The sequence below is a fragment of the Apodemus sylvaticus genome, chromosome 10, assembly GCF_947179515.1.
Source record: "Apodemus sylvaticus chromosome 10, mApoSyl1.1, whole genome shotgun sequence".
Lineage (NCBI taxonomy): Eukaryota > Metazoa > Chordata > Mammalia > Rodentia > Muridae > Apodemus > Apodemus sylvaticus.
In genome coordinates this window covers 17,147,569-17,171,168 of record NC_067481.1, presented here as the reverse complement: position 1 = coordinate 17,171,168, position 23,600 = coordinate 17,147,569, and the positions used below count along the sequence as shown (strand labels likewise).

Below are 23,600 nucleotides of genomic sequence, written 5' to 3'. Positions count from 1 at the left end.
TGGAAAATAATTTTTTTCTATCATACAAGCCTAGAGAGTATTACCCTTCAGTACTGTGTATACAAATTCACATCTATCCTTAGACAAAATCAATTGTCTTTCTTTTCCTGGGCTCCAAGTGCAGAGTTAAATTAGAAATACTCCTCTGTCTATGCAGATTAGTCTGTGTAAAGCTTTTTTCATTGTATTAGTTTAGTTTCCCTTTATCAGTGTCCTCCCATTGTAGATGTTCTAATATGTTTATATAGCATCTTAGATTTTAATGTATCCTTTCAAAGTATATGCTGCTGGGTGGAATGTGTGTGTGTGTGTGTGTATAAGATATATAAAGTGGCATGTTAATATAAGCTCTTTTTGTTTATTTTTTTAACTTTTATTGATTCTTTGTGAATTTCTCATCATGCACCTTAATCCCACTCATCTCCCCATCCCCTCATACTCAGTCTTTGCCCTTGCAACCTTCCCCACTAAAGAAAAAAAATCTCATTATAGTGTGCCACAGTGTATCCCACAGTCTACCCTTTTGTCCACACTTCTTTGCTTGCAGTGAGTCATTAGTCTGGCTCAAGGCCTCTGGTTTCTGGTACACTATCATTACTGGATCCTGGCCCCTTCATGCTCTCCAGCAGTTTATTAATAGGATAGATATTAAGGTGGGCCAACTCAAAGTCCTGGATTTGGGCCTGGGTGGTATCTGAGCTGGTCAGTGCACCAGCTCTCCCGCACCCACACCACTAGGGCTAGCTCTCCAGCACTGTCCTATCTAATGCTGCAGCCAACAAGGGTTGGCTTGCTCTCCCATTCTCATGTTCTCAGGGCTGGATCACCCACACCCATGACAACAGGGCCAGCTGCCCAGGGGAGGTACAGTACCCACTCAAGAATACTGCAGCCAGTGGGGGCTAGAACCAGCTCTCCTGTTCTCAAGCCTCTAGGCCCACTCTTCCAATGCCCAGGGGAGGGGTGGAGCCAGTTTAGACATCAACATGGCCTAGGCATCAACCCAGACCTAGAACATACACCTAGCCTTTAGTAATGACAAACCTCTACTGCTGCAGGGGTAAGGACCCAGACATGGCCCTCAGTGGCAACACAGACTAGGATTTCATCAGGGCCTTAGATGGCATCACCAGCTACTCATATCAAGCTGTTCCTCACTACTCTCAAGTCTCCAGTTCTGCTTCTCTTTCTCTTCCATCTCTCCCCACTTACTTGTTCATCTTAGTGGTGCCCAGGGTATCTGGGTATCTAGGGTCATCTCACAAGTGGTTTCAAGTATGCTTGCCCCGCCCTGTGTGGCACCAGGCAGGGTCAACTCTGGCTTGCTCCTTGCCCAGGCCTTGTGGCAACACGGTGGTTCTATAAGCCTGTTTTAAGAAGTATGTATTACCCAATTTATCTGGCTACCTCACATATACTTCTTAGTGATTCCTCACATTTCATGTATGAACATTTATTTACTTTACCTCCACTGCCTCTAGCATGGACAAAACTGTTCTCAAATTTTTAACCGGAACTAGAATTTCTGGGTCGTGTGGTTTATGATTAGTAAAATTTATAAAATATGGCCAGAGTTTTCCAGCAGTGTATAAAGCATCTTTTCTTTTTGTCTCATGTCTTTGTCATGACTTTCTACCATAATTCCCAAATCCCCAAACTATGAGTATTTTAAGATAAATTCATATGAAACTATATTAACTATAAGATCTCATCTGAAACAAGAGGTTATTTATAGTCCTTTTCTGTTCATCACATATATATATATTTGTGATGTACAATAAAAACACATATGTATTTATTGTAAAAATGTTACGATGGTTCATCTCAAGATGATATTCCCAAATCATGTATCTAATTTTATATGTGCATTTTAGCCTTTCTAAAATTAGAAATTTTCTTTATTCTAGAATACAACTGATTCAGAGTTTCATATATGAAGTTATAGACTTAGGGTATTTGACTTAATTTTAGTATATCTAATGGATATAAAATTGTGTCTGTCTTTAATTTGCATTTCATATATGTATTTCCCATTATATGCAAAATTAAAAGCTAAGAACAAAATCTTTGAGCACAAAGAGAGCAGCAAGGATAGGAGGTAGGAGAAAAATGAGGCACTAGAAACAAAAACAAGTAGTGGCTAAATAGCAATGCAGTACCTAAAAGCCAGAGAAGACAAAGTGTTGGGGAAGGAATGAGTGCAGTCTTGTAAAGAAATAACAAAATTTCAAGATGCCAAGAAAAATGAGGTCAATTAACAAAATTTTTTCCATACTTTCTTTTAGAGATTGCCAAATCAAAGTCTTTGTATTTGTTGTAGCCAATATGGCAATGAGTGTATCTCTGCTATTTACAGTATACATATAAATATATGGATTCATTTATTTAAAGTAGATATTGAGTAGGTACAATGCATATAACAAATTTTAAAATATTAACACAAAAATAAATTCCATTCCTGTATTCTAATAATTAAAAATCCAAAATCAAAATTAAGGAAATAGGTCCAAAAATATCAAAAGTGATAAAGGAGACCTGAGGAGATAGCTCCATTGACAAAGTACTTGCCATGCAAGCCTGAGAACATAAGTTCCACCCTAGTGCTCATGTAAGAAGATAGTGATGTCCTCTTTTGATCCCTGGACTGGGGAGACTGAGACAGAAAGATCCCTGGAGGTTGCTGGCCAGTCAGTCTAACCTGATTAGTAAGCTGCACAGCAATGAAAGATCCTGTCTCAAAAAATAAAATGAAAAGCAACCAAGTAAGACACCCAACATCAGCCTCTGGCTATCATGCCAAAATGCTTTAAAATCCTATTTATAACACACAGTAAACTAGAAATGCCTCAATTTTAAATATTATAAATATAAAAATGTCATTTCTAGAGTCCTGAAAACTCAAATCATTAGGTATTTTAATCTTATGTGGTCTTGAATCACCTCAAATATGATACAGTATCTACCACAGAAAACATTCTCTATAGCCTCATAACTTCCTCCTCAAAGTCACAGTGCCCCTCAAGTCTGAGGTGGTAATTTGTCAAATACTTACACAAATTTTTATATTTTCAATTTTTATTGATATACTTTGATTAGTATAAAATTTATACCTAGCCATACTACTAATTATAATCTGTCACAGTTGTATTACTTTAAGCAATAATTTTGATATCTCCAGTCTTTCTGAGATAAGCATTTGTGATATATATGTATATGATTTCTAGCATTCCTTTCTCATACCAAACTTTGATAGATCCTTTGGGAGTGGATGTAGAACAAAGGATGAACTGAATTGTGAGTCTATTTTGGTTTCTTGACTTTTATTAGAAATCACAGTTCCCTCCAGAAGAGTTCGAATCTTGAGTTTCCCTGTAATCAAATCTTAGGATTTTTTTTTTCTTTCAATCTTGAGGTTTTTGGTTTTTTTCTAATTTTATTTTATATACAGTAGCCTTACATCATTGAATGTGTATAAAGATTAAGTATCTGTGGTCATGTCCACTATTCAATGATTATGTTTCAATTTTGTAACCAAAAAAGCAAAATTAACAGCTCCTCCTTTGTTCTTTGAGTAATATTTGTTCCAGCAGAATGTTGTTTATTGTTTCACCCAAGTTGCTCTGTGAGTCATTTACTGAGTGCTAGATATTTTGGATTAACTTTTTCATGCCTTTCTCATTTGTGCAGAAGAATTTTAATCCAAAAACATGGATGCTCTGGCAAGGGATCACATCCAAAGATCTTTGTGATCTGGCTGGAATGTAGAGGTGTTCTGGAATACAGTATGTCTGGCTGGAATATAGACATGCCCCAAGCACACACCTTTAATTCTTATCAATGGAGGTAAAGTTAGATTGTAGAAGGGAGCAGCCAGGCTTGAAAATGAGATCTAATTGAGGGGCAGACAACTTGACAGAGTGAGTCAGAGATAGGATGTGCCCAACTTATATGAGAACGGACAGGGAAGAGGTGACCTAAGAGAACAAAAACCTCGAGTAGAAATCCAGAGTCAGTTCAGTGAGTGAAGTATAATTCAGTTGAATCAGTGCAGTGGAGTTGAATTCAATTCTGTGACGCCAGAGAATAAGAGGCCAGAAGATTAGAACAGATGGCCAGAGTTGGCTTGAGGTCAAGCAGAGCATTTTAGTGAGAAGCCAGTTAGAATCAGTCAGCTTGGAAGAGTTTCCAGAATAAGAAGCCAGAAGAGCTAAGTTGAACCAGCCAAGTCTCAGAAACTAAAACATTATAGGCCTATGTTAGCAGACAGAGGCCAGAAGATTCTAGAAACTAGACTAGAAACTAGAAATGAAGCTAGAAACTTCCAGGGTTAGGCCTAGGGATAGTTAGAGAAAGAAATGCTCAGGGCTCAGCCCAAGCCATGTGTTTGCACAGCTTGGATACAGCTCTCATCTCATCCCTTCATCTGTAAAAATAAATGCATCATTTATGTAAGAATAAAAGTTACTCTTACACACTTGTTTCCAGAAATGTGCAGACACACTACTAACTTAGTTACTCCTGTACTCTCAACTCCATCATCTTTCCAAACTGTCTACCTGTAATACTCATCATTAGAAGATCTTAGGTAGCCATTGGCCAAATTCATATTGCATGATGTGTTTTCTAAAAACAGTCTGGACACTTTGTTCATCAAAATGATTTAAAAGTCCAAATGGCATTTTTCTTGTATTATTAACCTAATAAGGTTAGTAACCACTTGCCAAACAGAGATTGTGGTCCAGATACAATCATCGAATCCTTATAGTGTGTTATGATCCCTTAAGAAAACTATGAAAAGCTAATAGGATCAGATCATTGAAAAGACACATAATATTTGTCAGAAAATAATTACAAAAACTTTCATAAAGGTACTGGAGAGCAGAAGAGAGGGTAAACATGCACAAGGGGACCTAAGGCACTTCCAGATGAAGCTATTACTTAATCACATGTGCTCTGACCTGAGCATAAACCACCAAGATTTATACTGAAAATCTTGCTGTCAAGGAGAGCTTCCAGAATTTTTCATTGAAATCAGTGATGCCCTCTGGCCAGATAACCAAGTCATGACTATAAATCCTTCAGGTATAAGCTCTCAGTAAACAGCAAGTTCTGGGTTCAATGAAGGAAGTTTCAAACTTTAAGCAGCACCTTACTTATTCCATTTACCTACCTTTGTCTTGTCAGTAGCCAGTACCAGGTTTCCAAATATCTGGGGAAAGAAGCACAGAATACTTCAGTCTGGCAGTAAAACAACTTTGTATACCCTTCTATAATAAAGATAGAATTTTTTTCATAATCTTAGGAAAGATTGAAAAATAATTGCTCTCGTGGTGTGTTAGTGTTACTATATTGCTGTGATTAAATACTATAACCAAAAGCAACTTGTGGAAGAAGTGGTTTATTTGGCTTACATTTCTGGAGTCACAATTCACTGAGGGAAGCCAAAGAAGGAATTCAAAGTAAACAGAAACCTGGAGGCAAGCACTGATGCAGAAGTTATGGAGGACTCCTGCTTACCAGCTTGTTCCTCTTGGCTTACTCAATCTGCTTTCATATAGAACCCAAGACTGCCCCAGCTCTGGGTACTGCTACCCACAGTTGGTTGGGCCCTTCCTCATCAGTCACTCACTAAGAGAACTACACTCACTAACTACAGGCTTGCCTACAGCTTGATCTTATGGAGTCATTTTCTCAATCCGCCTCTTAGATGCCTATAGCTTGTGTCAAGTTGACATAAAACTAGCCAGCACACCGAGTCATACAGGTGTTAGATGTAAAATGCAAAGCCAAGTCTGGCTTCAGTTTGTATGACTTTAAAACCTATGGTTCAGATTATTAAAATACATTTCAAAATTCTAGTCATTCTCAGGTAGATGACCCAAGGCTCTTACTTGTTGTCTTAGAGTTTCTATTTCTGTACAAACATGACCAAGAAGCGATTTGGGGGGGGGGAGGGTTTATTCAGCTTACACTTTCACATTGCTATTCGTCACCAAAGGAGGTCAGGACTGGAACTCACACAGGGCAGGAACCTAGAGGCAGGAGCTGATGCAGAGGCCTTGGAGGGATGTTCCTTACTGGCTTGCTTCCCCTGGCTTGCTCAGCTTGCACTCTTATAGAACCCAAGAATACCAGCCTAGGGATGGCACCACCCACAATTGGCCCTACCACTCTTGAGCACTAATTAAGAAAATGCCTTACAGCTGGATCTCATGGAGGCATTTCCTCAAGGGAGGCCCTTTCTCTGTGATGACTCCAGCCTGTGTCAAGTTGACACAGAACCAGCCAGCACAGCTGGTTATTAGAATTTTAGTTATGGATCAGTGGATGAAGGACACACGTGCTGCCAAGCATGACAGCCTGATTTTGATCCCTGGGACTTGCATGGTAGAAGGAAAAAACTAACTGTGAAAAAAAAAGTGTCTTTTGACCTTCATACTCAGGCCATGATATGCACACTCCCACAGATTTATAAAAACAAAATAAATAAACATAAAAAATAGGAATAATAGGAGTAGAATAATAAATCAATGTAATCTGATAATTGCAGAAAATAAAAATATACAAACAAGTTTTAAAATGTGCAAAAGATTTAAATAGATGTTTCACCAAACAAGCTATCGGTAAATGGAAAATAAGCCCATGAAACAAATGTGCTTACTATCATTACATCATTATCCCAAGTGATTACTAGGGAAGTACAGACCAATCACAGTGAAATACTACTCCACAACTACAGAATGGTTGCTAAAGGAAAAAAATCCAAATATGATAATACCATGTCTTATACATTACCCATAGGAATGTAAAAGTGATATTGTTATTTGGGGAAGTAATTTGGCTGTTTCTTACAAAGTTAAGCTTTTTTTTTTTAAGATGGAGTCTCATATAGACTAGCTTAGGACTTGCTGTGCAGACAAGAATGACCTTGAACTCATGATCTTCCTGCTACCTCATGAGTGCTGAATTACAAATATGTACCACAGTGCAGGAGGGTTGCCGTGAGTCTGAGGTCAGTCTGGGATATATACTGAGTTCAAGGCCAGCCTGAGCTACAGAATGAAGCTCTGGCCTGAAAAACAGTAAGATTAAGCCATCCGAATTTTTCAGCATGAGTTGGAAGGGGTTCACAAAGCCATTACCCATAACTGAGAAGCTATTGGCAGTTGGTTATAGGGGAGAAAGAGTCAGCTTTCTTCAGAGGTGCAACCCCCTAGTAGATTACCCATGTGCTTCTGGATAGTCCTACACCCATACTATGCATAAAGCTGGAGAAAGCTGGGAATGGATTTGAGCAAAGCACTTTGAATAACTGTATTGAATTCTCAAACAATAAACAAACAACAACAAAACCCCACAAAAACCAAAAGGAAAGAATGAACCCACAACCAGACTAACGGTGAAAGCCTGTATTCCCAGCTGCTTGGGAGGCTGAAGAAGGCCTGCCTGTGCAACAAAGTGAACTCAAATGTGTGGCTTAATGGTAGCATAATTGTCTATCATGTTTGATGACTTAGGTTCAATTCCCAATACCACAAAAGTATACATGAAGTCAACCTAGAAGGGATGAAACCGTGTGTGTTAGTAGCAAACAGCATTGTTCACAATAACAAAAATAGTCCAGATGTCCTCAAGGGGAAGTTACTATACAACATAGGACATCTCTGTACCATGAAATGTTAGTTAGCAAGAAAACCAAGTAAACTATTAATTAATACTACAGCACAAATTGACCTCAGAAATTAGCAAAGTGAAAGAAGCTAGACACAGAAATGAGGTAATGGTTGGTTCTGGCTATAGGAAGTTCTAGTAGGGTAAATTTATGGAGATGAAGTAACTTAGTAGTTTGTAGGACTAAAGTGAGAGAGGTAGGTACCAAAGAATTTTGGGTTAGTAGAAATGTTAAAAACTGAATTATAGTGATAATTGTATCAGTCTATAAATTTACTAAACTTTGTATACTATAGTGGCTGTGTTTTATGGTATATAATTACATCTCAGTGACTCTATCTCAAAATATAAAGATAATTTTATTTGTAAAAACCTGTTTGTAAGACTGCAATTCAGGTATCTTCATACCTCCCTTCCATACAAAAACAGTAATATACATAAACATGCTATAAAAGCAATTTTTATTCTGAAATGGCACTTTATTCTGCATCGAAGATAGCTGGAAACAATCTCAGTGGGGGGACAGGAATCTTATTTACTCAAAACTGTTTTCCCTCTATTCTTTGTTTTACTGGAGAGTATTAGAAAAAGCATAAATAAATATGTATTAGGAATAGTTGAAAAGATTATATACATTTTTCCTTGGGAAGTAGTGTTTCCTTTCTAACTTCACTTGTAGAAATGTTGAACATACAGATGTTTAATTTATAAAAAGCCAACCTGTGTGGCATGTTATTAGGGGAGCTTTGAAATTATGCAACTTTTTAGTGGTAATATTTAAGGTCATTGCATTCTCTTATCATTGGATAGGTAGATAACTAAAATTCATTAAATATTACCCAAATATGAAAGCAGCATCAAGAGGTAAAGGCACTTAAAATTCTTTTTTTTTTTTTTTTGTCTTTTTTTTTTATTTGATATAATTTATTTACATTTCAAATGATTTCCCCTTTTCTAGCCCCCCCCCCACTCCCCGAAAGTCCCGTAAGCCCCCTTCTCTTCCCCTGTCCTCCCTCCCACCCCTTCCCAGTTCCCCGTTCTGGTTTTGCCAAATACTGTTTCACTGAGTCTTTCCAGAACCAGGGATCACTCCTGCTTTCTTCTTGTATCTCATTTGATGTGTGGATTATGTTTTGGGTATTCCAGTTTTCTAGGTTAATAACCACTTATTAGTGAGTGCATACCATGATTCACCTTTTGAGTCTGGGTTACCTCACTTAGTATGATGTTCTCTAGCTCCATCCATTTGCCTAAGAATTTCATGAATTCATTGTTTCTAATGGCTGAATAGTACTCCATTGTGTAGATATACCACATTTTTTGTATCCACTCTTCTGTTGAGGGATACCTGGGTTCTTTCCAGCATCTGGCAATTATAAATAGGGCTGCTATGAACATAGTAGAGCATGTATCCTTATTACATGGTGGGGAATCCTCTGGGTATATGCCCAGGAGTGGTATAGCAGGATCTTCTGGAAGTGAGGTGCCCAGTTTTCGGAGGAACCGCCAGACTGCTTTCCAGAGTGGTTGTACCAATTTGCAACCCCACCAGCAGTGGAGGAGTGTTCCTCTTTCTCCGCACCCTCTCCAACACCTGCTGTCTCCTGAATTTTTAATCTTAGCCATTCTGACTGGTGTAAGATGAAATCTTAGGGTTGTTTTGATTTGCATTTCCCTAATGACTAATGAAGTGGAGCATTTTTTAAGATGCTTCTCCGCCATCCGAAGTTCTTCAGGTGAGAATTCTTTGTTTAACTCTGTACCCCATTTTTAATAGGGTTGTTCGGTTTTCTGGAGTCTAACTTCTTGAGTTCTTTATATATATTGGATATTAGCCCTCTATCTGATGTAGGATTGGTGAAGATCTTTTCCCAATTTGTTGGTTGCCGATCTGTCCTCTTGATGGTGTCCTTTGCCTTACAGAAACTCTGTAACCTTATGAGGTCCCATTTGTCAATTCTTGCTCTTAGAGCATACGCTATTGGTGTTCTGTTCAGAAACTTTCTCCCTGTACCGATGTCCTCAAGGGTCTTCCCCAGTTTCTTTTCTATTAGCTTCAGAGTGTCTGGCTTTATGTGGAGGTCCTTGATCCATTTGGATTTGAGCTTAGTACAAGGAGACAAGGATGGATCAATTCGCATTCTTCTGCATGCTGACCTCCAGTTGAACCAGCACCATTTGTTGAAAAGGCTATCTTTTTTCCATTGGATGTTTTCAGCCTCTTTGTCGAGGATCAAGTGGCCATAGGTGTGTGGGTTCATTTCTGGATCTTCAATCCTGTTCCATTGATCCTCCTGCCTGTCACTGTACCAATACCATGCAGTTTTTAACACTATTGCTCTGTAGTATTGCTTGAGGTCAGGGATACTGATTCCCCCAGATTTTCTTTTGTTGCTGAGAATAGTTTTAGCTATCCTGGGTTTTTTGTTGTTCCAGATGAATTTGATAATTGCTCTTTCTAACTCTGTGAAGAATTGAGTTGGGATTTTGATGGGTATTGCATTGAATCTGTATAGTGCTTTAGGCAAAATGGCCATTTTAACTATATTGATTCTACCGATCCATGAGCATGGGAGGTTTTCCCATTTTTTGAGGTCTTCTTCCATTTCCTTCTTCAGAGTCTTGAAGTTCTTGCCATACAGATCTTTCGCATGTTTGGTAAGAGTCACCCCAAGATACTTTATACTGTTTGTGGCTATTGTGAAGGGGGTCATTTCCCTAATTTCTTTCTCAGCCTGCTTATCCTTTGAGTATAGGAAGGCCACTGATTTGCTTGAGTTGATTTTGTAACCTGCCACTTTGCTGAAGTTGTTTATCAGCTGTAGGAGCTCTCTAGTGGAGTTCTTTGGGTCACTTAGGTAGACGATCATGTCGTCTGCAAATAATGATAGTTTGACTTCCTCCTTTCCAATTTGTATCCCTTTGACCTCCTTATGTTGTCGAATTGCCCGAGCTAGTACCTCAAGTACAATATTGAAAAGATAAGGAGAAAGGGGGCAGCCTTGTCTGGTCCCTGATTTCAGTGGGATTGCTTCAAGTTTCTCTCCGTTTAGTTTGATGCTGGCTACCGGTTTGCTGTATATTGCTTTTACTATGTTTAGGTATGGGCCTTGAATTCCTGTTCTCTCCAAGACTTTAAGCATGAAAGGATGCTGAATTTTGTCAAATGCTTTTTCAGCATCCAATGAAATGACCATGTGGTTTTGTTCTTTGAGTTTGTTTATGTAGTGGATTGTATTGATGGATTTCCGTATATTGAACCAACCCTGCATTCCCGGGATAAAGCCTACTTGATCATGGTGGATGATCGTTTTGATGTGTTCTTGGATTCGGTTGGCAAGAATTTTGTTGAGTATTTTTGCATCGATGTTCATAAGGGAAATTGGTCTGAAGTTCTCTTTCTTTGTTGGATCTTTGTGTGGCTTTGGTATCAGCGTAATTGTGGCTTCGTAGAAGGAATTGGGTAGTGTTCCTTCTGTTTCTATTTTGTGGAATAGTTTGAAGAGTATTGGTGTTAACTCTTCTTTGAAGGTCTGGTAGAATTCTGCACTGAAACCATCTGGTCCTGTGCTTTTTTTGGTTGGAAGACTTTCTATGACTCCTTCTATTTCTTTAGGCTTTATGGGACTGTTTAGATGGTCTAGTTGGTCCTGATTTAATTTTGGTATTTGGTATCTGTCAAGGAAATTGTCCATTTCCTCCAGATTCTCCAGTTGTGTTGAGTACAGGCTCTTGTAGTAGGATCTGATGATTTTTTGGATTTCCTCAGTTTCCGTTGTTATGTCTCCCTTTTCATTTCTAAGTTTGTTAATTTGGATACTTTCTCTGTGCCCTTTTGTCAGTCTGGCTAAGGGTTTATCTATCTTGTTGATTTTCTCAAAGAACCAGCTCCTAGTTTTGTTGATTTTTTGTATGGTTCTCTTTGTTTCTACTTGATTGATTTCGGCCCTGAGTTTGATGATTTCCTGCCTTCTACTCCTCCTGGGTGAAATAGCTTCTTTTTGTTCTAGGGCTTTCAGGTGTGTCATTAAGTTGGTAATGTATGCTCTCTCCATTTTCTTTTTGGAGGCACTCAGGGCTATGAGTTTTCCTCTTAGCACTGCTTTCATTGTGTCCCATAGATTTGGGTATGTTGTGTTTTCATTTTCATTGTGTTCTAAAAAGTCTTTAATTTCTTTCTTTATTTCTTCCTTGACCAAGGTGTCATTGAGTAGAGTATTGTTCAATCTCCACGTGTATGTGGGTTTTCTGTTGTTTCTGTTGCTATTGAAGACCACTTTTATTCCATAGTGATCAGATAGGAGGCATGGGATTAGTTCTATCTTTTTATATTTGTTGAGGTCTGTCTTGTGACCAATTATATGGTCGATTTTGGAGAAGGTACCATGAGGTGCTGAAAAAAAGGTATATTCTTTTGTTTTAGGATAGAATGTTCTATATATATCAGTTAAATCTAATTGGTCCAAAGCTTCAATTAGTTTCATTGTGTCCTTGTTTAGTTTCTGTTTTCCTGATCGGTCCATTGAGGAAAGTGCAGTGTTGAAGTCACCCACAATTATTGTGTTAGGTGCAATGTGTGCTTTGAGTTTTAATAAAGTTTCTTTTATGAAAGAGGGTGCCCTTGCATTTGGAGCATAGATGTTCAGGATTGAGAGTTCTTCTTGTTGTATTTTTCCTTTGACCAGCAAGAAGTGTCCCTCAGAGTCTCTTTTGATGACTTTGGGTTGAAAGTCAATTTTATCTGATATTAAAATGGCTACTCCAGCTTGTTTCCTGAGACCATTTGCTTGTAAAATTGTCTTCCAGCCTTTTACTCTAAGGTAGTGTTTGTCTTTGACCCTGAGGTGTGTTTCCTGTAAGCAGCAAAATGTAGGGTCCTGTTTACGTATCCAGTCAGTTAGTCTGTGTCTTTTTATTGGGGCATTGAGTCCATTGATGTTAAGAGATATTAAGGAATAGTGATTGTTACTTCCTATCATTTTTGACGTTATTTTTTAAATTTGATTGCTTAACTTCTTTTGGGTTTGATGAAAGGTTACTATCTTGCTTTTTTCAGGGTGGAGTTTCCCTCCTTGTATTGGTGTTGTCCTCCTATTATCCTTTTTAGGGCTGGGTTTGTGGATAGATATTGGGTGAACTTGGTTTTGTCGTGAAATATCTTAGTTTCTCCATCTATGGTGATTGAGAGTTTTGCTGGATATAGTAGTTTTGGTTGGCATTTGTGTTCTCTTAGAGTCTGCATGAGATCTGCCCAGGACCTTCTAGCCTTCATAGTCTCAGGTGAAAAGTCTGCTGTGATTCTGATAGGTCTTCCTTTATATGTTACTTGGCCTTTTTCTCTTACTGCCTTTAGTATTCTTTCTTTGTTTAGAACATTTGGTGTTTTGATTATTATGTGACGGGAAGTATTTCTGTTCTGGTCCAGTCTGTTTGGAGTTCTGTAGGCTTCTTGTATATTCATGGGCATCTCTTTCTTTAGGTTAGGGAAGTTTTCTTCCATAATTTTATTGAAGATATTTGCTGGCCCTTTAAGTTGTAAATCTTCACTCTCATCTATGCCTATAATCCTTAGGTTTGGTCTTCTCATTGTGTCCTGGATTTCCTGGATATTTTGGGTTACAAGCTTTTTGCACTTTGCATTTTCTTTAACTGTTGAGTCCATGGTTTCTATGGAATCTTCAGCATCTGAGATTCTTTCTTCTATCTCTTGTATTCTGTTGTTGATATTTGCATCTCTGTCCCCTGATTTCTTCCCAAGGCTTTCTATCTCCAAAGTTGTCTCCCTTTGAGTTTTCTTAGTTGTTTCTACTTCTGATTTTAGATCCTGGATGGTTTTGCTTAGCTCCTTCCCTTGCATGTTTGTGTTTTCCTGTAATTCTTTAAGAGATTTTTGTGTTTCCTCTTTCATGAGCTCAGCCTGTTGACCAAAGTTCTCCTGTATTTCTTTAAGAGATTTTTGTGTTTCGTCTTTCATGACCTCAGCCTGTTGAGCAAAGTTCTCCTGTATTTCTTTAAGTGTTTTTTGCATTTCCTCCTTGTTGGCTTTTGTATTCTCCTGGATTTCTTTCAATGATTTTTGTGTTTCCCTTGCAAGGGCTTCTAACTTTTGACCCATTTTCTCCTGAATGTCCTTCATGTGTTCCTGTACCAGCATCATGACCAGTGATTTTAAATCCAAATCTTGTTTTACTGGTGTGATGGGGTATCCAGGACTTGCTGGTAGAGGAGAATTTGGTTCAGATGTTGCCATATTGCCTTGATTTCTGTTAGTGACGTTTCTGCGTTTGCCTTTTGCCATCTAGCTCTCACTGGTGTTACTTGGTCTTGTCAGTGCTGGACTCACCAGTGCAAGCTGCCCCTTCCCCGTTGGCCTCTGGTGCACAGCTTACACTCTGCACTGCCTATAGACAGGGTGCTGTTGTCCCGGCTGTTCAGATCCCGAAGCAGGCACCTGAAGGCTCCCGCTGGGGCCCGCAGGATTTATTGGAGCACACTGACTTCTCCCAGCTGGCCGCCCGGAAGCCCCCACTAGCCTCTTGAGGGACCTGGAGATGTGGCGGCCACCCAGGCTGATCTGAAGCGGAGAGAGTTGAGCTGGGGGCTTCTGCCTGAGGCCTTGCCCCAGATTGTGTCTGTGGACCAGGTGGAACCCGTGTGCACCCCCAGGGAGCTCCGAAGGTGAATGTTGCTGTGACCTCCCCTGTGCTCCGCTCACTCCGCTGGGCAGCCGATTTCCCCAACCGGGCTGGCGCACACTAGGTTAGCCTTGTCGCCTGGGCCCTGAGTCCAGGCAAACGCCTGGGAGGCCAAGGTCCGAGCAAAGTTCCCCTAGGGCTATGTCTGTTATTTGGGTCCGCCAGGTGACCCGGATGGCGGGCGTGCGCGTCCGCGCTCCCCGAAAGCACTGGGAGAGTCTGTTGTGCTAATAACCTCCTGGGCGGGTTGACACACAGATGGCCCACCAAGCCGCCCAGTTCTTGGGGTCAGTCCTGTGCCTTTTGGGGCCTAGACCCCCGTTTTGTTAGCCTCAGGCTACGCTTGTTAGCAGTCTCTGCCCTCCCGAGCACTCTGGCTCCTGTAGGCAAAATGGCGGCGCGTGCACCGGCCGGGGCAAAAAAAAAAAAAAAAAAAAAAAAAACTCCTGGCTGGGTTGGCACCCCAATGGCCACTCGAACAGCCCAGGGCCTGGGTGCAGGCCAACGCCCGTCTGGCTCAGACCCCTGCGGTGTTGGGCCTAGGATTATGTTTGTGTACCTCAGTCTGACCGATCTCTGGAGCCCGGGATCAAGATGGCGGTGAGTCTCTCCTGACTGGCGGGCAGCCGAGTTCTGAAGTGGCTTCCGTGCAGCGAAAGGTTCCGCAGAACCGCAGTTGCTTGCCGCCCGGCTGGTCAGCGAAGGTCAGTGGTCGTGGGCGCAGGGCCTAACTGGACCCTGTGTCGCCTTGGTTCCACCGCTGATGGCCCTTCAGCTGGAGCAGCCACTGCTACCGCCGCCGCCGCCGCCGCCGCCGCCTACCCTTCTCCGGCACTTAAAATTCTAAGTGGTGATAGCTGTTCAAATAATTTCCCTTCTGATACTTCATGTGAGTTGTTTAGTTCTTTTTGTGCCTACTGATTCTGACTCAATAAAACCAACTTGGGCTTAATTTTCAAAATACAGGTAAGCTCTATGGAAATCATTATGGAATATCCTCAGAAACTAAAAATATAGCTACTCTCTGATCCATCAAATACTCTTAGATTCCCAAAAGAATCCATCAAAATACTCATATATATATCCAAGTTGTTGTTATTGTTGTTGTTTAGTTTATTTTTATATGTGAGTACACTGTCTCTGTCTTCCGACACACCAGAGGTGGACATCAGATGGTTATGAGCTACGATGTGGTTGCTGGGAATTGAACTCAGGACCTCTGGGAAAGCAGTCAGTGCTCTTAACCACTGGGCCATCATCACTCCAGCCTATCCATGTTGTATTTTAGGGTTATTCTCAATAACCAGGAAATAGAACCAGTCTCGATGTCAATCAGCAGATATATAAGGAAAATATGATCTACAGCAAATGTGGAAAATGTATTCAATGGTAAACAGAAATAAAATCATATAATTTGCCAACTAGTCTAAATTAGTCAAAGCTAGTGACTAAATTTAGTGAATGTGAAATTGTTATCTAGAGTGGCAGAGAGCTGGGAAAGAATCATATCAATAAATGTCCTCATTTGTTGAAATTCTGGAGTATTATTGTAAAGGCTACCTTCTCAAAAGCTGGAAGTTCAAATTTTATTTAAAATTTTTTGGCAATAGCCTTAAAATAGAAGCCTAACTGACCTATTTCACCTGTTTCTCAAACACAAATCAAAAAACTTTACCACATCAAAATACCTGGAAGATGATAACATATTATTGGAGATATGTGAACACTTACTAGTACTGGCATACAAACATACATATGGTCTATACTCTAAAACTTTACTTATGTATCACTAAAATATGTCATCTTATACTTTGTTGGGTTTTGTTGTTGTTTGTTTGTTTGTTTGTTTGTTTTGGCAAAGTAGATCATTTCTTTCTTAAATGCTTACCCAGGTAGCATATGTATTTATACCCTAGGTAAAAACATTTTTAGCATAAACACTATAAAATTGCACTGAAGAATGAGACTATTTGTTTTCTGCATCTTTAACATTTGCAGCATCCTCTAAAACTGCCAGAGCCACGCAGCTGGAAATAGAGTGCACTGTTGTGTTTCTCTATGCTTTTTGCAGACAGAGAGGGTGATGACCTGCGTCTCTCACGTGTTTTCTCCTTTTTCAAGTAGAATTTTATACTAAGTCATTTGTTTGTTTGTTTTTAAAGAGTTATAGAGTTGATACCAAGTCATTCAGTTGGTTGGTTTCTTTATTTTTATGTGCATGGTGTTTTACCTGCATGTGTATTTGTATTTCATGTATGTGCCTGGGTCCCCAGAAGAGGGTGTCAGATGCTCTGAATCTGGGGTTTTGGACAGTGGGGAGCTACCATGTCATGTAACTCCAGGTGCTGGGAACAGAAGCCAGATTTTCTATAATGGCAGACCATGCTCTTAACCACTGACTCATCTCTTCAACTCCCTGATGCTAAGTTTTAAATTTTAAATATGAAAATAAAACTCTGAAAGAGTAGTTAGCTTCTAGGAATGTACAATCTAGTGCAGTAATTAAAAACAATTCTTATCAACAAAAGAATTGTTACGTTATTAGTAAGTGGCTAAGACTCCAAATAGTTACCTGCAAGGTTCTTGCTTTTTTGTAACAGTGGGCTGGATGCTGGATTTTACCAAGCATCATGTGCAGTAAAGGATAGTGATGCCAGTCCTGCTTAGATAACCAAATGGAAGGTACATTTACACAGTTTAAAGTTATAAGTAGTACTGGCTGTAATTTGGTGATAGAACATATGCTTGGGTTTAATCCTCATTACCATACCAAAAAAAATTACAAGTTGCAAAGAACAAAATATGAATTTATTGTGATTACTAATATTATTAAAGCTTATCTAGTTTTACTTACTACACATCTGAGCTCTTCTGGGTGTCATTTCCTTACTTCTTAGGCCCATGAGTTATCTTAGTGCCTGACTTGTTCTTCGTGTTCATCTTTCGAAAGAATTTCTTGCTTCCACAGCTGGTTTCTTTCTCACAGTTGCCACCACCTACTTTATCCTTGGTTTTTGCTCACCTTGGTTTATCCTTGATTACAAAGACTGTCTAAGATACAGGAACACAATTTTCCTTGCCTCATTTCGTTAACTACCTGCCCTTGGGGATCATAAGTTGTTCATTTCTTTCAGTTTTTGCATCTGATAACTATGCAGGAAATAAAAGATACTAAATATGGGAATTTGACTTCCAAAATTTACAGGTTCCCAAAAATGTTCTCCTGAGGGACTCTAGAACATACTTCTCTTCTCTGGTTTTGTTTCAGTTTGTGTTGAGTAGGCTAGCCTACTGGGTAGCACAGGCTGGCTGTGAACTTGGAATCATCCACCCATGACATCCCAGATGTTGGGGTTACAGACCCTGGCACCCCTCTCACTCCTTCCTCAATTCTGAATTGAGTCTCTTGTCTCTTTACCTTGCCTAGTTAAATTCCTTTTTCCAGATCCTTTTCCTTTTTATGATGAAAAATAATCTCTCAGTTTTTCTTTAAAGTTTGGATTTTATCTTGTAATACATCTTTCTTTGAAATACAAAATCTAGAGCTCCACTTAAATTTACAGAAAGAGAACATCATTAAATGGGATTATAGAAATAACCTGTTTATTTCTTTTCTTTGGCTATAGAAACATTCAGATTATAGGAAGAGAACATGAACTAAGTGTAAACCTCTCCTGGGATGATATTTCTTATTCTTTTATAGTTATTTCTAAAAATTCAATAATTTAGACCTTACTCTTGTTCATCTCTTCATTTCTGGAGTTATGAAAATGTTCCTATTCATATATAGTTATTAGGAAGATTAGATAAATTCTAGAAGACCTTTCAGGTTTGGGTTTAATTAAAATCATTATTCTTCAGCAAGCTACTTACAAGTGATGCAAAGGATTAGAACTGAGAGGAACTGTACAAGAAAAGCCTCTGCCGCTTCCTTATTTAAGCAGTGGTTTTCTATTGCATTGATTTCTATTTAGTTACTGTTTATTTTGATCATAAATTTTGGTGGTGGTGGTGGTGGTGGTGGTGGTGGTGGATGGGTGAGTGTGTGTCTGTGTGTGTGTCTGTGTGTGTGTGTGTGTGTGTGTGTGTGTGTGTGTGTGTGTGTGTGTGTGTAAACATGAGCCAGGGAATAACTAGGGAAAAGAAAGAAATGGGAAGAGTAGAGAGAGTTTCGGGGGAACCTGCTGGTGCTTTCTGACAGTCCATAAAAATATGTAAGTACCTTTTGAATAATTCTGAAATTTTATCTTTGATAAGACTTGTTCTAGGTCCGTTGGCACTGGTATATAAATTTGCTTTTTTCATTTAAATAAAGTGTTAAAAATGTATGTAAGTTAAGATTGTTGATTCTCAGTTACTTAAAATTATAGAGGTAAATGGTGTAGTAACCTTGAAAGATAATATTAGTTGTATTTTCATCTACTCTTAAATTTTAATCATAAACAGATTAATTTTTCCTTTGTTTTTTTTAAAACATTTGTTTTATTCCTATGTTTTTCAGCAACATTAACAAATTATTCTGAAAACATGGAGCGAACAAAATATGTTGGGGAAGGTAGTAAAGAATTAGGATCTGGAGGAAACCTAAAACCATGGCAGTCTCAAAAATCCAGCATGGACTCCTGTCTGTACCGAGTGGATGAGAACATGGCTGCATCCACATACAGTCTGAACAAGATCCCGGAGCGGAATCTGGAAACAGTTTTATCACAGTCAGTGCAGTCTATTCCTTTGTATCTCATGCCTCGGCCAAATTCTGTAGCAGGTAAGTTGGTATTTGTTTTTGTTTTTTTTGTTTGTTTGTTTGTTTCTTTGTTTTTGTTTTTGTTTTGTTTTTGGTTAAGACTGTTTTACTGAATATATAATAAATAAAAATAAGGCAAGTCACCCTTTTGTGTAACCTAGAAAAAAGTTCATCTTCTTTATTAAGTGCTTTCTAATTCACTTCCCATGATATACTGAAACACATATGAAATCAGAGAGATGGCCAATAAAGTATATAAACTAGTTAGTCTCCTTTGTAAAAATTTTAAGGGATGGAGATGTAACTCAGCGGTGTAGCATTTACATGGCATACATAAGATGCTGAATTTAATGCCCAGTATTCCAACACAAAAAGAATTTAGTTTGAGATTTTAGCTTTGTAGAACTTGAGTTTTAATAACCATTATTTAATTGAAGCATATGTTGGTGCAGTTCATATATCAGAAGTCATCATCCATTGTTTGAAGTTATAACAAATGAACAGGCAAGAAACCCAGCTTCTTTGTCCCAGTTCAGTATTCTCACAAAACTCTTGCTGTCATAGTATAGAAGACTGGGTGCCTTTATTTCCCAGATCAAATGCCACTAGCAGGATGAGTCATAGAAGAATGACACAGGAGGATGGGTAACGGAAACACTGAGTCCCTTTTCCTCAGCAGCTACACGGGAGTGCCATCAGGGATGTTTTAATATAGCCATTTTGCTATTTAATTGTTCAAACAGGAGTTTTAAAGAATAGCCATCTTGGCATTTTAAAGATGTATCCTTGTTATCACTTTGCCCAGACTACAAAATAAAAATTGAGTTTGCTTTTCTAACTCTCCAAATGAATTCCTGGACAGATATATTTCATAATATGGGATAATAGAATATTTATTGTCATCATACTTACTTTTTCTAGAGATAATTGTTATGCAGCCAGGTATGATAATACCCACCTATCGTCCTAGCATTCTAGAGGTGGAGAGAAAACTGTCAGGAATTGAAGGCCAATGTCAGCTACATAGTAAGTTCCAGACCATCACAAGGTGAATATTCAAGGTCCTATTGTAAACCGAAAATGAGAAGGCTCTTTATGTTCGTACTGGCTTCTTGCCACTCATTTCCCTTTCCTACCCACTCTTTTGATTCTAATCTCTGGGAAATGATCACCATCTGTTATCAGGTATAATGGTGAAGGAATGGATCATCTAGATTTTTCACTTTTATATAGCGATGGCAAATTTTTTCTCTTATCTACATATGTTGATCCTTGTATGTAAAGGATTGCATATATAACCCAGCCATCTTCATGTTGTCCTATGGAAGCTGGTATTCAGGGAATTAAAACATGTTTGTCTTCTGGTTACTCCTTTTGTCCTGAATGATAAATTTGCATTTCTGACCCTGAAGTTTTATATCTACTTCCATTATCCAGGCTCACTAAGTAAGGTGAATTATGAGATCCTTCACCATCCATAATCATGAAATACTACTTAAAATTATAGCCACACAAATAGATGGAATGACATTGATGAGGATGTGATGGAACTAAAATCATTGCACATCAATGATGGGGTATGCCATACACTGATACTATTAAAGTTTAATGTAGATTACCTAAAACCTAGCAATTACACTCAGAAGATCTGTGGAAAATAAGAGCTTTTTTCTCCTACTCCTAACATATACATAAGAAATATAAAGTTCCTAAGTAATCATCTGTCTTTTATCAACTGCATTATTAATATAAATATATCATTCAAATAGATTTAGCTATATAGTTTTAGAAACAAGATGGCTAAGTTAAATTAAGAGGATAAATGTACCAATTACAAGGAAGGATATCTTCATCCAAGGACAGTACTGTTTACTAGAAGCATAAACATTTTTAGCTCTGTGAATTCAGGATGTAGCTTAGAGAGACTTGTGGATTTGTGGTTGCACAGTTGGAATTATCAGCCGGCTGTCTATGGTCATCTTTGGTGTCTTGAAATGAGATTGGCAATGGTTTGAAGGTATGTGGGAAGCAGGAAGTATTTGCAGCAGCTGTCATCAGTGCTTTGTGTGGGAAAGAGGGTTCTGTTGAAAAATACACAAACAAACTCTGTTAAAAATATAATGTCTCCCTATCCACTTGTTAGTATGTGGAGCAGCACTATTTTCTAAGGAAAGAGTTTAAGCAGGTAAATGCAGATTGGGAATCTCAGGAGATGTAAATTTATCTAATTAGAAACTATAGGGCATATTTTATAGACTGTCAACAGGGGTTTTTCAGCAGTCAGAATAATGACTTTATTTGTGTAAATAGAGGAAAGGTGACTTTCTGCCCAAGAGTAGGAAGCAGACATGCCCTTCCAGCCTCCCTGTTGAGGCACAGCAAGAGTGTTGGTTGTACTTCTATGAGCTGTTTCCATTAGTGGCAACTGACATTAAAAAATAATAACTAAATGGGCTTCTAAAATCACTATGGAGGTGTTTCTAAAATGCTCTCTACCAAATGTTTGTTAATTTTTTTCCTCTGCCCAGATATGATATATTTAAACTATATTCACTTTTTAAAAAATAAATGCTTTTGTTAAATGCTTTATGAGTGTATAGTCTTCAGCTATTTCAGTCTAATAAAATATATAATTTAAGACGTTTTTTCTCATTTCCTAGTCTCTCTTCCTTTAATAAAAACAAGACTTTTTAATGACAGGCCTTATTGACTTTAGAGTTTTTACTTTTACATAAAAATTTAGAAGTATTAGAAGAAGGACTGAAGGACCTGAAGGGAATTCCAACCCCATAGGAAGAACAACAGTGTCAACTAACCGGGACCCCTCAGAGCTCCCAGGGACTAAGCCAGAAGCCAAGGTGCTTAGATGGGCTGGTTCGTGGCCCAGGCACATAGGTAGCAGAGGACTGCCTCAGTGGGAGAGGATGCACTTAATACTGTGGAAACTTGATGCCCCAGGGAAGAGGGATGCTGGGATGATGGTAGAGGTGAGGTGGGGGGAAGCATCCTCTCAGAGGTGGGGCGGGGACCTGGAAGGGAGGCAACCTTTGGAATGTAAAGAAAATAATAAGAAAAGAAAATAATAAAAAGGAACATTAATGATTTAAAAAATGTTATTACAGATTTGGATTTTTGTTTCTTTTCACTTAAATTTATGAATTTCTGTAATTATCTCATAGTCACTAAACATTATAATACTAATTTAACTTGACATAATTCTCTTAAAAGTATTTGCCAGTACAATTGCAAAGTAAGTGACATTATGACATGGGAATGTATTTGTCCCTGTGGAGCTCTCCTTGGTCTTTGTAGAAGACAATGGTATTATTGCTGTAGTTATCTTCAAAGTTCCCTCATGAGAACAATGTTGATTTGCTTGTTTGATTGTTTATATACTTGAAACTCAAGATAAATATGCAGATAAAAATATGCAGTCATTGTGTGGGTATTTACTGAACATGGACTATGTGTCAGGTACCATTCAAAGCACTTATTATCAGTTACAAAACAAAGATTCTCTGGCCATGAAACTTATATTCTAGTTGGAAAAAATAAACATTATAAGCAATTTACATAGTATAATAGATGGTATTCAATTTTTAAGAAAGGGTAAAAGCAGCATCAGTGTTGTCTGAAAGATCTATACATCACCAGGCCAAGCATATTCCTTCAGTAGTATCTGTTAAGTATTAAGGCAAAATGGGGTTGGTGTTGAAGATAATCAGCAGATAGCTAAATGTAAGGATAATAAGCCAGAGGGACACTGAGCATTATGTTCATGACACAGTGCATTGTCTGAAAGATCAAAAGTAAATCAGATGTTACCACTTGCTCTATACAACTTATTACTTAAGCTAATGTGGAGACACATACCTGTAAATTCCAGTATTTGAGAGAGCGAAGCAAAAAGATCAGAAGTTCAAAGCCATCCTCAGCTATTTAGTAAAGGGAGGCCAGTCTGGACTCATGATCTGACTAGGAGATCAGTCAGTGAAGCAGAGAAAGTGTAACCAGAGCACGTTTTGACAAAAGGAGAGGAAAGACTGACACTCTAAGAGGTTTTCTCAGATTACTTAGAAATGGAGAGGCTCCCAGGGACAGCAAGAGTTTTATTTCTATTTCTTTCCTTGTGCTTTTGAGTTTTATCCAAAATCTCTTCTCCATTCTTGTGGCATTCAGGGTTGTTTTCAACTGATTTCATAGTTGCTGTGTCTCTCTCATATGGTGAGTGATGAGTATTTTCTCTGCTGGTGCACATCCAGCTTCCCAGCATGGCTTACTGAGGAAGCTTCCTCTCCCTGGTGTGCATTCTTGACAGTTTTGCTAAAAATGTTGTAAAGTTTCGTTTTTTTCCAGTCTTTATTCTGTTCCTTTGACTGATGTATTCACATCAGTACTGTATTCCAAAGCGTGTAGTATTGATTACTGCAGCTTTATAGGGTATTTTGAAGTCAGATAATATAATGTGTTTTCTGAAGAATTTTGACATG

At 38.6% G+C, this 23,600-nt stretch overlaps 1 protein-coding gene across 3 annotated transcripts in view; it reads left to right on the top strand.

The window, feature by feature from the left end:
• The window catches only part of Tanc2 (tetratricopeptide repeat, ankyrin repeat and coiled-coil containing 2), a 347,779-nt gene that overhangs the window by 210,266 nt on the left and 113,913 nt on the right, over positions 1–23,600 (top strand). For all 3 annotated transcript variants that reach the window (XM_052195688.1, XM_052195690.1, XM_052195689.1), the window contains one exon: positions 18,868–19,131. In XM_052195688.1, coding sequence (XP_052051648.1) covers positions 18,868–19,131 — 264 coding nt within the window. The remainder of the gene's footprint in view (positions 1–18,867; positions 19,132–23,600) is intronic.